We start from the raw sequence: 16,230 nt of genomic DNA, 5'->3' as shown, positions 1-16,230 counted from the left end.
ATTGATAATAGCAAAAACGTGGCATGATGCCAGATAAGCACCTCGGTTTTTTTGCATGTCTACAAACCCATAAACTCAATTCCACTGAGAAACGCCCTCAACTACATTTAGCAAACGGGTCCACATACCAAGTACAGGGCTAGGGTTCAAGGTATAACGATATGGAAGAGTTATCTTCAAATTGTACCGCTTATTGACTAGGTTTATGTCGAGTCAACATTTAAGTAGAAATAAAATTGAACCCAACCAGCTTTTAAAGGGGCCTTTTCACAGATTTTGGCATGTTTTGATGTTTGTCATTAAATGCATTCTATTGATAAATGTAAACATTTGCTCTAAAAAGCTCCAGTAAAAAAAATCAAGAATTAATTTAAAAAGAGAAAAAACAGTAACCCTCAACGGGGCTCGAACCACTGACCCCTGGAGTAAAAAGTATACCACTTAGACCACTCGACCATCCTTCCACATACAATGCAAGATGTATTTTATACTATATAAAAGCAATCCTCGTAGTTTCACAAAATATAACGACAACAACAAAACATTCCAAATTATTCAAATTTACTGTTTCCTCACAAATATCATAACTATATCGAAAATGTGCGATTCTGAAACCACTTTTAAAATTTTGTAAATTTACCAAAACGTGAAAAGGCCCCTTATATAAGCCTTAATTGTTTTCAATATACGGCATCACCAAAGCGTAGTCGAATTGATCATTAAAAATTTAAAAGCTATTTATCTACGACGCCAGCACAATCATGTCCCAAGAGGACCTTTATTAATACAGAGCCAACCCGACCGTATTCTACGAAATCAAAAACACCAACCCGACCGTATTCTACGAAATCAAAAACACCAACCCGACCATATTCATAGGAGGCATTTTTTGCTATTTATCTTCGGCACCATTACGACGTAGTCGTAGTGATCCTTAATTGCTATTTGCTATATAGTCCAAGATAGCCTGTATTGATATTTATCTACGGCTCAACCACAACAAAATCATACGAGAGCCTGAAATGCAATAAAGAAAAGACACTAACCCGACCATATCCATAGGGAGCCTTAATTTATATGTATCTACGGAACCAGTCCGACCATATTCTAAGAGAGCCTTTATTGCTATTTATCCCCAGCCACAACCTGAGCTATTAATATTCTACATTTGACATTCAACCGAAAGTGAAAGGCCAAAATAATAGTCCGCTATGTACATGAAGTAGTAGTGTATAGGCTGGTAGGCATGTAAAGCACAAGTTTACAAGGCACCCACAGTTTCCTTATTTAAAATCATCTTAGCTGTTTAATCAATTTTCCAACCATCTTCTGTATGATCATATACACAAAGAACAAACTATTTTATTAACTTCGCCATTTTAAATGTTGTATTTACTTCAGTCATACGCCATTTTAAAATTTGTATTTACTTCATTACTGACAATTTCCGTTTTTAGTACTTTATTCACTACATAATATATGCACATACCATCATTTTACACAGGGAAAAGTACATATATATATAAACATATGGAATACATGAAAATGAAAAAGGATGTGATGTTTTAAATAATGAAGGACACAAACGAATACAAGTAGAAAAGCATATGAAGTAGATATATTAACATATTTATTTTCTTTTTTCCCTTAAATTTAAGAAAACAGATTTAAATCACAAAATTATTCCATTTTTGAGTATGTTTTTCAGTTTTACCCTTCCAGCTTGCGATAATCTCTTCGATTTTTATTTTGTATTTAAAATATTCCAAAAATCTTTGAAAAATTGGTGGACATCGTTGATATTTGCATTTAAATATAAAATATTTTCCTAGTAATACAATAAAATTGATACAGTTTGAGCAGTTTCTATTGTTGATAAAAGTATTACAAAGTGAAATACATTCATAAGACAATTTGAAATCAGTACAAATGCTAAGTTGGGATTTTATATATGTCTCAATGTTGTTCCAAAAAATATGAACATTAGGACAATTCCAAAACAAATGCATATTAGTTTCAACAGACATTGAACATAAATCACAGAGACTAGATTCTACAATGCCATATTTAAACAGGTTTTCGTTGTTGGGAACAATGTTCATCATATATTTATACTGGAACGTTCTTAAGGAGGAATCTATTGTGATTTGAATATAATTTGTGAATATTGATTCCCAATGTAACTGTTTATTAAAAAGCATTTCCCATTTGTGTTCTTGTTTGTTGTTTTGTATATGTGTATTCTCTATTAACAGTTCGTTTATAAATTTGCATATTTTTGTTGTCGGGGTGATTCTATTAATAAGGTAACTAGGTGGCACGTATGACCTTTCTTCATTGTTAATTTTTTCTTTCCAGCATTTTGGTATACAACCAACTAACGTGTGGTATTTTAAAAAATCAGAACGGGGCAAATCATATAATTCTTGAAGTTCTGTGAAGGTATGAAAATGTTTGTTCCTGTAGTTAAAGATATGTTCTATTTGTGTAATACCTCGATCGAACCATGTTTTGTAAAACAATGTTTTATTCAATAGAAATATATTTGAATTGTTCCAGAGTATTTCTTTCCCTATGATTGTCTGTTTTTCTTTATAGTTCGCGCGGCACCATCCTTTTAAGCATTCAGTTAGAAATTTAGATTTCAATTCCAAAGAGTCTATATTTGATGATTTTAGGTTGCATTTAAAGATAAAGAGATTGCCATTATTTTCAAGCATTTCACTGTAAATTTTTGCCCATTTTGTTGTTGGTTGATATAACATCCTTTTCACCCAGCTTGATTTTAGCGCGTCTATAAAATTTTCGAGATCAATCATTTTGAGTCCTCCATTTTTGTAGTTTTGAACAATTTTGTTTCTCGCGATTTTATCTGGTTTATTATCCCACAAAAATGAAAACATTGAGTTCTTTATGTCTTTTATAATTTCATTGCCTGGGTTATTTAAAACTGTTAAAGGATATATAAGTTTCGGAAAGGCGAATGTTTTTAAAACAGTAATTTTTCCCATTAAACTTAGTTTCCATTTTTGCCATTTTGCGAGACAATTTTTAAACTCTTTAATCTTTGGTTTGATGTTATACTCGGTCATTTCGTCCGTGTTATTCAAAAATGTTATACCTAACGTTTTTGCACTTTCCGATGTCCATGAAAAATTGTGTTTTTTACAGAAAATAATGTTTGAAAATTTCATACGTCCTATGCGCAGAACAGTGCATTTATTTTTATTTAATCTTAGGCCTGATATTTTTGAAAAATTGTCAAGGGTTGCAATAAGGGTCTCAAATGATAATCTTGATCCATCCAGAAGGAAGCATGCGTCATCTGCGAAGAGCGTTTGTTTAATTTCTGTATTTTTCACTCTTATACCGGAAATATTTTCATTTGTATTTATTTCATTTGCCAATAATTCTATACAAATTATAAATATGTAGGGAGACAGCGGGCAGCCTTGTCTAACACCTTTTTGTATGTTAAAGTATTCAGAAAAGTGACCATTGTTTGTTATGCATGACTTAGCGTCTTTGTAAAACAAATTAATCCAATTTATAATTGCGGAGTTGAAACCAAATTTAGCTAAACTATTCCTCATGAAAGCATGATCCAGACTGTCGAATGCCTTATTAAAATCTGAGAAAAAAATTAGCCCATTTTCATTGTAAATATTCACTTTTTCAATAGCTTCTGACAGGCATCTTACATTTTCTCCTATATACCTTCCTTTCACAAAGCCAGTTTGCTCTGTGCCTATAATGGTTGGGAGGTGTTTTTTTATTATATTTGCAATTGCTTTTGATGCTATTTTGTAATCACAGTTAAGTAGTGATATTGGTCTCCAATTATTTAATGTTAATAGATCTTTGTCTCCTTTTGGAAGTAAAGTTATGATACTTTGTTTTTGAATTTCTGTTAAGTTGCCATTATCATAAGAATAATTTAGTGAATTTACTAGGTATTTCTTTATATCTCTCCAAAATATTTTATAGAAATCCGCAGTTATACCATCGGAACCCGGACTTTTGTTGTTTTTCATATCTTTTAAGGCTTCTGCACATTCGTATTCTGTAAGATGCTCTATATTATCCGGATTATTTATTCTATTTACATTGTTGTTAAAAAATTTCGAATGGCTGCTCTCCTCGATATTATTATCTTTTTTATACAATTTTTGATAAAAGTCTTTTATATGGTGTATGATTTTCTCAGGATTTTCTTCTATTTTGTTTTCGTCAATTTTTATTTGTTTTATCGTTTTCTTTTCAGAATGATATTTTTCCAGATTAGCGAAATATTTTGTATTTTTTTCGGCTCCCTCAATCCATTCAGCTTTACTCCTTAACATATAACCTTTTATTTTAGTATTATTAAATTCATGTAATAATTGTTTTGCATTATTTAATTGTTCTAAAAGTAAATTATCGTTTGAATTTGATAATAACTTATTTTCAATGTTTATAATATGTTGAAGTAGCTCATTTTCTTGTTTATTTTTAATTTTATTTTTATGGCTTGAATATTTGATGGTTTCATCCCTTATTCTTCCTTTAATTAATTCCCATAAGGTGTTCGGGTTAGCTTCTTGATTAAACTCAACAACTAAATTTATTTCATTTTTAATTTTTGACTGATATTCAGTGTCTAGTAATAACGAATTGTTTAATTTAAAATACCCGGGTCCTCTTTCTTGCTTGTTGGTATTTAATATCATTTTAACAATAGAATGATCGGAGCGATAACCTGGGTGTATTTGGCAGTCCGACACGGCATTTAAAATGTTGTTTGAGATTAAGAAATAATCTAGTCTGCAAAAAATTGGTGGGTGCGTGTTGGAATGCCATGTATAAACCTTTGCAGTTGGGTTTTTTGTTCTGAATATATCACTGAGATCGTAATTTTCTATGATATTATTTATTTTATTTGATGTTTTATGGTTAGAATTGTCCCTTCCATTTAATTTGTCGAAGTTATAGTCTAAAACGGCATTAAAGTCACCTCCAATTATTAATGTTTCGTCTTCGTAGTCTTTAATAGTATTCTCTAATGTGTTATAGAAATTGACGTCATCATTATTTGGTGCATATAGATTAATCAAAATTACGTTGCTATCTGATATATGTAGTTTTATAAGTTGCATTCTTCCAACTATGATTTCTTTATATTCAATAATGTCACAATTGCATGATTTATTAATAAGAATTCCTACGCCATTGCTATTGCAGCTACCGCCACTTAAAAAATATTGCCCTGTCCAAGAAGCTCCCCAATTTGTATTATCATTCTGAGCATTATAGTGAATTTCTTGTAATAAAACAACAGAAAATGCCTTTTGATTTAGCCAGCTTAATACTTCATCACGCTTATTCTTAGTCCCTAAACCCTTGACATTAAATGTAACAATTTGTATATTAAGTAGAATATATTTGATTTATCGCATTGCACTGAGTTCTGCTTAGAATATGTCTTCTTATATTTTTTGACTGCTTTAAAATATGTAACGTTATATTGTATTGTATGTTTGTGTCATGTGAAGTTTTATTACGAAGTTTTCTTATTTTTTTATTTATCTTTTAATTTGGAGTTGGAAATACTTGTGTTCTGCTATATGATGCATGTTTAACGTTTATTACCTTTTAATATTCAATATCTTTTGCGTTTTGTGCATGTAAGCGGGTGTGTGAATGCGTGTGCGTGTGTGTGCGTGTTTATGCGGCGTGTGTGCGGCGTGTGTGCATGTGTGTTGGGCAGATCGCATCAAAATAATATTGTACGTCTTACAGGTGGATTCAATTTTACAGCATAAACAATTTTACAAAATACATCGTAACTAAGCTGTGCGCTTTGTAGAACTATCTAAACATGTAAATACAATTTTGTAACATACATACTTTTGCAACATACATCTTAATTGAGCTTTCCACTATAGAGATTCCCCGTTGCCTTGAAAGGTATTTAATATGGTATTTATCATGGCAAATGACGAATAAGTATTTTATCGCAAATAGCGAGGCTGTGGTACAAAATAACATATTATGAACAAAAACAAAACAAACTATTAAAGCACATTTGTTCCATACAACCTTGCGCAGTTATACAAAATACATGTGTTCGTATATAATAAGTATGGAAGTGGGTACAACCACGTATCTTGTTTGCAGTTACAGTCCACGGGCTCGCTATTTACATTTGAAGAAGGAAAGTAGTTCAACTAATAAATTTAATCGTACGTATTGCAATTTCATTTCGTTATCTAGGTATAATGAACTTTGGCAGGCAGCCAGTAATCTCATGTTGTAATATACATGAACGACAGCTCTACAAAAGATTAACAAGCATATGTATGTGCAAGAAACAAACAGCAGTTTGGTTATATACACACAAAAAACGATTATGCAAAACGATTCACAAGCATATGCATGTACAGTAACGACACACAGTAGTTTTAGTAATATGCATGAAAGACATCTATACAACAAGATTAACACACCTATGTCCGTACAAAAACACCCCGCAGTTTAACAATAAACTATCATTAGCAATTGCAAGACGTTTACATATTATACATTTGTTTAATTTTATTTGTACGTAAAAAATGCCAATTTTCCAACGAAAAATGTTAAAGATGATTTATTTTTATTTAATACACTATTATAGTAGTAAACAGTTTTACTTTAATATCTTTCGCGACTAGGGTATACTACTAAATGTTTTTGCAGGTTAGCAATATCTAATAAATACGACGACAGCCCGTGTGTAGAAGCTTAAATTGTCGAAAGCAAAAGTATCAAGCTTCTCATTAGGCTTTCGGTACGTTTAAAACATATTATGGAGTCATATTACTCCATTGTTGTTTTAATTGAGTCTTTTGTATAAATTATTATTTTACTTTTAAATTTATTTTCCACAAGTTTTTTGATGATTTCATGTTAAGCAATATCTTATAAATTCCACTACAGCCCGTGTGTAGAGGCTTAAATTGTCGAAAGCAAAACTATCAAGCTTCTCACTAGGCTTTTGATAATTTTAAAAACATATTATGGAGTCATACTACTTCACTATTGTTTTAATTGAGCATTTTTGTATAAATTATTATTTTACTTTTACATATGTTTTAAAACTTATTTTTGACATTCATACAATAAACATTGAAGTGTTTTTAATGTTATAATATTTCAATAGATATTTAAGTAGCGCACGGATTAATTTAATCCGCTTTACAATTTCTTGCTTATTGTATGGTTAGTCCAAGCACAATAACGGTTTACATTTTATACAGATCGGTATTTATTTGTGATTGGTAAAGAATGTTGCACGAGCATTTTGTGAATGTATAACGCACATGGCTTTTCACGAGCAAACACTATATTTGTGTATGTATACTGTTCAAAAAAGGAGTATAATCCTTTTTCTTACTGTCTGCGGTTTGGCCATGGCAAGTCTAGCCATTCCTGGTATTCGTCCTGTTTCACAGTGCGTACATGTCCCATTTGGTCCCGGTATTTGATTATCCCATTGCTGGTCCAGGCGTCTTTCACCTCGTCCATCATTTTCTTTTTGACACACATTAAGACTTGCAGATTTATTTTCGTCAGGTCTTCGTTCACGTAAACGTTCGAATTTTTCAGCAGTTTTCTGTTTCGTATAATTTTGTCTTTTGTAAATCTGGAGACAAACTTAACAATGATGTCGCGATTTTTGCTTTCTCTATTTGGTATTCTATGCACGATATCAAAGTCATTCATTGAGATCTCTGCTATTTTTTTCTCTTTGAAAAAATTTATTACTTTTGTCGCTGTTTCTGTTGCTGGTTCATTTGGGTCTGGATCTGGTATTCCTTTGATCTTTATATTGTTGCGTCTGCTATATTGTTCAGCATCATTTTCACCCTGTTTTCTCATTTCTTCTTCTCTTATTGCTTTCCGAACAATTAAGTCGCTTTCCTGTTTTATGTCTGTAATGCTCTTTTCCAATGTTTCTAATCGAGTTCTAAGCTTGTCATTTTCCATATCTCTTTCGAAAAGTTTACCTTCTAAAACTTCTATTCTGTTTACCATTGACTTTAAAAGCTCTTCTTTCATTTCTAATAAGAGGTCTTTGATTGTTTCTCTAATTGTACCGTCACCTTTTTTAATTGTACCTTCTAGCCTGCTATCCATTTTCTTCATCGCGGATTCTACTCGTTCTAGTTTGCTATTCATTTGTTTCATCTGTTTTATGACTTCAGTCAGTTCATCATCAACTACTTTTGGTTCCATATCGATTTCATTAATCGGATCATCGTTGTTCTTTGATTTCTTCTTCTGTTGTTTTCTATTGCTTTTATTGGGCGTCGCTTGTTCTGACATGCTATTTTCTTGTTCACTTGTACTTGACAGTGCTTCGCTTCTTTTTCTTCTTTTACTTTCTTTTTCGCTGTCTTGTTCTTGTTTACCCTTTGTTATCGTCTTTGAAATATTCCTGTCACTATTCATGTTTGTTGCCTTATTGTTTTCGCACAGTATAGTTTTTGACATACACGTCGAGGAATGTATTTATTAAACGCAGTGTTCTCTACTAATTCTATGTTTTATATCAAGCATCATTTAGCATCATCTATTATAAAGTCACAGCATACCTTTTAGTCATAAAGTATTTCCAACATCCACTTTATTTTATCACTTTATTTCATTTATTTTTATTTTTTTTCCAGTGAAAAAGTATTCCAACCTTTACTGACAATTTCAATGTTATAAAAAATAAGGTTCATTGCATGCATACATTTTTAAATGCATCGAATGTGTAACCATTAAATAAACTGGACACTTGTGTTGCATTTGTTGTGTAACGAGTTTAGTGGTGGTGGTTAGGGACGGGGCTTCCACCTCTAAATCCGATCTAAACACCGTATATATTATCTAGGAATATTATTGTATGTGTTCTCACTTTAAGCTTGGGGATAACATTTACTTATCAACTCCATTGTTGTTAATACCACAGATTTTACATAAAGTACGTCCACAGCGTCTTATTTCTAATAAAACAAATAAGAACAAACACTGTTTAGTGACCTCTAAACCTTTTTAATTATGATGATTTCGGCTAACATAAATAACGCTGTTAACGACACATCAGGGTATCTAACAACGCAGGGTATTCAACTGTTTAACTTCGTTTGTATTGGACATCTTTAAGAGTCGTTGCACGACCAGAAGAACATTATAGTTCATAATCAATATTTTCGATGATTATAGTAAACAATTAACACTGAAAAATATCATTATTACGTACATCTATGTATAACAAGTACGCACTGTTAAAATATCATAATCATGTCAGTTACTAGTGCTCAAATCACTGTACCGCAAATCCGACGTCATCTTGACGTCATGACCCGACGTCACAACCAGCGTTTGGTCCTCATTGTTCACGTATCGCTTTCGTGTCCAACTTATTGCGACAAATATAACTGAGATAAGGAACACGAATATTGCAGAGAATTGCAGAGCGTAGAGAATCGTCCTAGGTCCATACGCTACGTAAAGAACGCCCTCAATCCAAATATAGAGAAGTTGACCGAAGCCTGTGGCGAACATAACCAGCGTCAGCACCATTCCACCAACCTCTATCTGCGTATTAACGTACGCGATACCGGCCGGAAAGAGCGGCGCAATGAAGAAACCGACTACTGCAGTGGATGCCCATAAAAAGTTCTTCCCTCGCGTTGCGAAAATATCCGCGAAGGTTATAGCTAAAAGGTTCATAAATAAATCCAACAGAAATAGCTTGCGTATTGAAATAAGGTAAGCTAAAACGGAGCCTGCGAGTCGCCCAATCGTGAAGCTGCCCCAGAAAACTGTGTCAAGATATGAAGCCTCTGTACGGGCGAATTGAAGTTCATCCACAGAGAATGTGCGCACGAAATTTCCGAACATCTGTTCCCCACCTACGAGATTTATATACAAAAGAATGATGAACACAAACACAGTGAGTCCGAACGTAAAATTCCCGTCAGCGTAAGACGCTGGGTTCAGAATAATCAGCACCCGCTTAACAATCCCGTTCTTCGCAGGCGCAACAGTGCTCTCTTCCGTTTCGTCAATGTTCTGATACTTGTCCTTGTGGCGCCGGAAGCACTTCACGAAGGGGTAAAAGAAAAACGGTAGCGCCAGTGTCGCCGAGCACAGACCGATGGTGACAAAAGCAACGTCCACTCGGGATTCTTTAATGACGGTCAATTCACTGCCGCCTGGGAGGGTGGCATCATTGCTCGATGCATTGACGAGACCGTCTGATTTTAACTCCAAAACGGCGAGGAATGGATTAATAATGAGTGGTGCTATCAGAGCGCCAATTCCGAAGCCCATTTGAATGACGTGCATGGGAGATGCGGCCTCGTCTCGCCACATTTCTATCAACATCCGCTGGCCGGCTGCAACGAAATTAAATGGTAACTATGTGCTAGCAGCCTTTATTGCTTTAACATTGTTATATGATGAAACATAAGAATCATATTATTCGCATTGTTTTACAATCCAAACAAGATTATCTTTTGCAAATATTTTGATTTGTTTTCAATCATACATAATTTGGTTATTTGTTACAAACAGAACATAAACACAAATTCTACATAGATCATATTTCGCTAGCAGCGGTAGTATTAACTTAACTTGTATGCTCATATTTTGGTTTGTATTCGTCGTATTGTAACATTGACCAAACATACCCCTGTCTGACATACTACCTTAACTCGTATGTATTTACGTACACATTTTATGTCATGTTAAATGATGAAATTTCATGATAAATCACCGGATAAATAATAACCAATATTGTTATCAACAGCCTGATCAATATTTACTTCTTTGAATTTTTTTTATTTGATTAGAATTTGATCACATACATCGTATTAAATCATAAAACAGATTTGAATATAAACTTTTTTATAGTACAGTTAAAGCTAATAAATACTGATTATTTTTTAAACTCGTTAAGAAAACATTGTTTATACATGTGATATAGTACATGCCTTAGTATTTTTGATCAGGGTTCTGATAAAAGCGAGCAAGCATTGGAGCTGGTAACCATGGAACAATGTCTCTAGGGTTCTGATAAAATCCAGCAGGCATTGGAGCTGGTAACCATGGAACAATGTCTCTAGGGTACTGATAAAACTCAGCAGGCATTGGAGCTGGTAACCATGGTACATGTCTCGAGGGTACTGATAAAACCCAGCATGCATTGGCGCTGGTAACCATGGTAAAATGTCTCAAGGGTACTGATAAAACCAAGCAGGCAATGGAGCTGGTAACCATGGTACAATGTCTCGAGATTACTGATAAAACCCAGAAGGCATTGGAGCTGGGATTATTTTAACTAGCGTTATTTTAAAGTATTTTAAATCCGAAGTTGTGCTGATCCGAATCCGACATCGTGTTTTCCAACCCATCTGCCAATTCAGTCACATTGAAATTACGGAATAATCAAAGAAGACAACAAGGTTAGCCTATAATTAATCATGTCCAGAACACTCTTCCAGCGTACATCTTAAACAGCTTTTTTTGCATTTTGAGGAACATAATTAAATGTATCAATCTTGTCGATAATTTTCATTGTTTTACCGGAACTATTATTAGATATAATTTGGTTTCCCATTGTGACCCCCAATTTTACCAAGGTCGACTACTGTGCATTGAATGTTTATAAAAAGGTCATAAGACACTAAATAGTTTTTCTATATAATTCAATGTAAAAGCGACAACTTTGAGCGAAAATAAATGCAACAGTTTGCACATAGAGACCCCCATAACCATACCTTTTCTTAAAGGCCATTCTAAACGGAATCGATTTATGCAATAAAAAAGATATGTCATGTACAATGCAAGAAAGAACTTGACACAAATCAAAATCGGCTGTTTTTGCAACTTTTTTTTTCGGCCGTTTCTTAGTGGAATGTAACCTTTTCTAGTGCAATGGTTTACTATAGTCTTCAAGTGTATCATATTTCAGGGATTCAGTAGTGAACACCTATTCATGCCCTACCATTATCTCCGCAAGATAACACCCGAATAATGGTAAAAAGTGTAAAACATGCCTTCCTGTCAACTATGATATTTTTTTTTAGAGAGTACAGCCCTACATGAAGCGATCATTTAGTGTATTGTAACCAAAACATACGGATAAGCTTCATTTGAAGATACATGTTATAACAATTTGGGGCGCCCAACTGGGAATTATATTGTCCGGAATGGCAAAAATACAAAACAATATTTATTTGTAAGCATAAAATATAATTTTAAAAATTGTTGGATTTGGTGGATTTGTGCGCGACTCCTGAAAATATCATTTTCTATGATCACTCGTCAATTAAAATGGATTTTCCACAAAATCCAATAAATAATCTTGTTCAGAATACTCTTCAATCGTACATCTTCAACAGTTTCGCATTTTGAGGAAAATAATTAAATGTATCAATCTTGTCTGCATTTGCACATTTCGACCGTGACCTTTTGTTGAAAACACTTTGTCTAAGCATACACCGCACTGACATTGTTGATGTATACATTGCATCAGCTCGGGTCAAGACAGCTCACAAACTTGAAGACCCTGGTCATTTGTATATAAAGGCCATAAGCATCCTGTACAAATTACGTTTGAAATCCTCGACGCATTTATTGTAATCAAAAATGGCGTAAGAATGTTGATTTCTTAACCCCAGTTCCACGCATCCATGAGAAAAGTTATGGAATGGGTAAAAAAACTATTAAGTTACTTGACTGAGAATTTGTTTTCACAAATAGTACCCTGAAAGCAAACAAACGTTATACATGTACTAGTATATGTATAACGTGAGACGATAGACAGGCACTTACCGACGTTGATAAGCCCTGCGGCTATTCCGACCGAAAAGAACATGACCCAAAGCCAGGTCAGGGAGGCGACGAAGGGCATCAAGATGACGGCGACAATTGCTATGGTTTCCGCCAGCGTCACAACAAGGAACTTCCACGTCCTCATGGCGTCTATGACAAGCCCGCCTGCAAGCGCGCCGGCGAATATCCCGAAACCCTGGGCGGAGACTGAGCGCGCAATGTCGGCGGAAGAAGTGTTGTACTTCATGCGTAGATCAACCATAGTGGGTCCTCCGACCTCGAAAAACATGCCCTGGATATAGATTAGGTCGAATATGAAATCGTACTTATAAAATGGGAACCATGTTTATTTGATGTTCAAGCTTAACAAATACATAAACATATTATGTTCACAAAGCCATGCAACGGTTTTTGCTATTAGAATGTTAGAATACGATCGATATCCGCAAAAAAATAGTATTACAGTAAACAAAAATATAAACGCATAGTTTTATAAATCTGGGTTGTGTTATAAAGTTTCAAAGCACATTAACATTGTCCCAGTCTTATGCAATACCTTTTCAATATCTTAAGTAACGATACGGTTTTATAGACACTCAAAAACAGATCTTTATGATCAGTGTCGTCGTGAAATATAGGACTACCGTTGATCTTTCGTGAACTGAAACGAGACACGGTAGACAACTTTGAATGATTGCAGTTTAAAAGGTATTACGTAGTGATTCCCCTTGTACAATGAACAGGGATATAGTTGTTTCATGATCATAATGATTGTTGTTTTTAATTTAATATTGTTACATAACAATAGTTATTGCACTTTAATGACTTATTGCTAAATCTATCTACATAAATACAACCTTGACGTTATATATATAAGAGAATACGCCAAACATCGTTAACAAAGTCTTCATATTCACGTGATGTATGTACATACGGCAGTCACGAGATAAGAGCAGCAGGTGACATCAAAGGAAGCTATCTTAGAGCTATTTTATAACTAAAGACTTGCATGTATATAAAGAGCATCTGACGCGGTTATTATCTGGAACAAACGTTCGATATCTGTCCACCTTAATTCAATTGTTTTTATGCAAACGATTTTGTTTTCAATGTTTATTTTTTGTTTAAAAGTATACAGTCTGGTCTCATATATGGATGTCAATGAAAACATAGCGCAGATGATTATAATAGATGAGTACTCAATTGCAAGTATGGGCACTCGCAATACACCTGATTATTGGGATTGGTTGTATAAACTGAAAGCTATTTAACATACTCTAATTATTATACGACAATGTTCAATTTAACTCGATTAAACACCTTTGAACATACCTGTTCTTGTGGTGACACATTGCATTTACATGAAATTTCGACCCCGTCCACATGCAGTAGCCGGGGTAAGGGTACAATAAATTTGACCGTAACCGATGCTCAAAACATGTATGCAAATCTGACTTAACTCGTTTTGTGGGTAGTGGTTCTTTCAAAAATAAATATCTACGCCACTTAAGTGAACTAATGAAAACAGTTATAACCCAGTTCAGAGAGCTACATGTGTATGTTAATGCTAATATGCAATCCTGCATAACTTCATAGACGTATGATCTTAAACCGATCTGTATCAGAATTAGACAACTCGTAAATGTGCACCGTCATAAATATCCCATTTTCGCAAAACATGTTTTATTGTAGTACCTCTAAACTCGCCATCGTCTGCAGTACATTATAAAACTGTCTGAACAGAAACATATTTCAATCAACCGCTAATACGTAACACGATCAAACCGCGGTATGTTTAAAGAACATGCCGATCAAACAACGCGTCTGCGGTGCTTCTCTCTGATTCTACGTTGCAACATGAGCATGATGAGGGGCACGTGCTTACTTACCATGGATATCCAGACTAGCACGAGCATAACGGTTATCAACTTCCTGTTGGGGTCCGACATCTTGTCCGAAATTTAATCCGGTGAAATAATACCTTATATACCAACTGGTCACAACAAATGCTTCATTCACGGTTTCAATAAACGCACACTGTTAACAGCATATATCGAAAACTGAAATAATGTTTCGTCCACATGATCGGTAGTTGTGTGTATGAAAAGAAGTGAAAACTACCAAAGCGTGTCGCTATATCATAAGATTTCTCAAATTGTAGTAAAATGTTCTATATTTGATGACGTTGTACATATTAAAGGGATCTTTTCACGCTTTGGTAAATTGACAAAATTGAAAAAAGTTGTTTCAGATTCGTAAGTTTTCGTTTTAGTTATGACGTTTGTGAGGAAACAGTAATACTGAACATTAACCATGCTCTAATATAGCCATTATATGCATCTTTTGACGATTTTAAAACCTAAAAATTATAAAGCGTTGCAACGCGAAACGATTGAATAATTTGGAGAGTTCTGTTTTTGTCGTTAAATTTTGTGAAACTACGAAGATTGCTTATATAACGTATAAAATACGTCACGAATGTGTACTCGGCGGAATAGCTCAGTAGGCTGAAGCGTTTTTACTTCAGGACTCTGGCAGGACTTCAGGGGTCACTGGTTCGAAACCTGCTCCGGGCAATGTTCTTTTCCTTTTTTAAATTTTTTACTTGATTTTTTACTGGAGCTTTTACGATCCAATGTTTACATTTACCAATATAAAGCATTTAATGAATAAGTTAAAAAAATGCCAAAATCTGTGAAAAGGCCCCTTTAAAGGCAGGAAGCCATGAAGTCTTATCAATTTATTGACAGTGCCGTCAACAAACAGTTCTGATCATCACAATCAGAAAGAAAAAATCTAGATTATTATAATCTGAAATCAAAAGATCACACAAAAGACATTGAATAATTTTGCGTTGTAAAATTACGTATTAACAACACAACATAGAAAAATCCAATCCGAGCAAAGCTTAAACAAGAAATATCTTTAAAAAAGATATACGGCGTTGATTGTGGTCGATGTTTATGAACGATCAAAAGTTATCTCTATGAGATAAAAAGTAGCGGATGCCTTTTTTCTGCGCAGTTCTTAGCTACATCATAAGCAAATCAATTACGGGGTGTTGCGCCAGATTTCGTGTCTTATTTTGCTTTATGTGATATTATTACTCAGATATCTATATTTACAGAATAGAAAAACACAAGAAACATGAAAATAAACGAGTGCATATAGGTCAGCCGGCAATACTCGAATCTTATTTAATTGCATAATTATAGTATAGTGAATTATTGTGCTCATGCTTAATAAACTGGTCTAAATGGATAAAAATTTCTAATTAATTTTATCAAAATTGGTCCTTATCATGCAAATGTTGAAACCATATTAAAAATCGATGATTGACATACCACAATAATATCGCCGAATATCTTTATTTAGTATCTTTCT

General features: G+C 33.9%; 1 protein-coding gene across 1 annotated transcript; it reads right to left on the bottom strand.

The window, feature by feature from the left end:
- Window positions 1-9,036: 9,036 nt before the first annotated feature.
- Window positions 9,037-15,031, bottom strand: LOC127853465 (sodium-dependent glucose transporter 1-like). Its single transcript, XM_052388014.1, has 3 exons — window positions 14,736-15,031; window positions 12,847-13,138; window positions 9,037-10,406 (listed from the first exon to the last, which is right to left on the bottom strand). Exons 1-3 carry the CDS (start codon window positions 14,793-14,795, stop codon window positions 9,310-9,312), a joined length of 1,449 nt encoding a protein of 482 aa, XP_052243974.1. The 5' UTR covers window positions 14,796-15,031; the 3' UTR covers window positions 9,037-9,309.
- Window positions 15,032-16,230: the final 1,199 nt, after the last annotated feature.

This window comes from Dreissena polymorpha, chromosome 12 (genome assembly GCF_020536995.1).
Source record: "Dreissena polymorpha isolate Duluth1 chromosome 12, UMN_Dpol_1.0, whole genome shotgun sequence".
NCBI classification, from domain to species: domain Eukaryota; kingdom Metazoa; phylum Mollusca; class Bivalvia; order Myida; family Dreissenidae; genus Dreissena; species Dreissena polymorpha.
The sequence above is the reverse complement of the archived record's forward strand: the minus strand, read 5'-3'. Positions and strand labels throughout refer to the sequence as shown.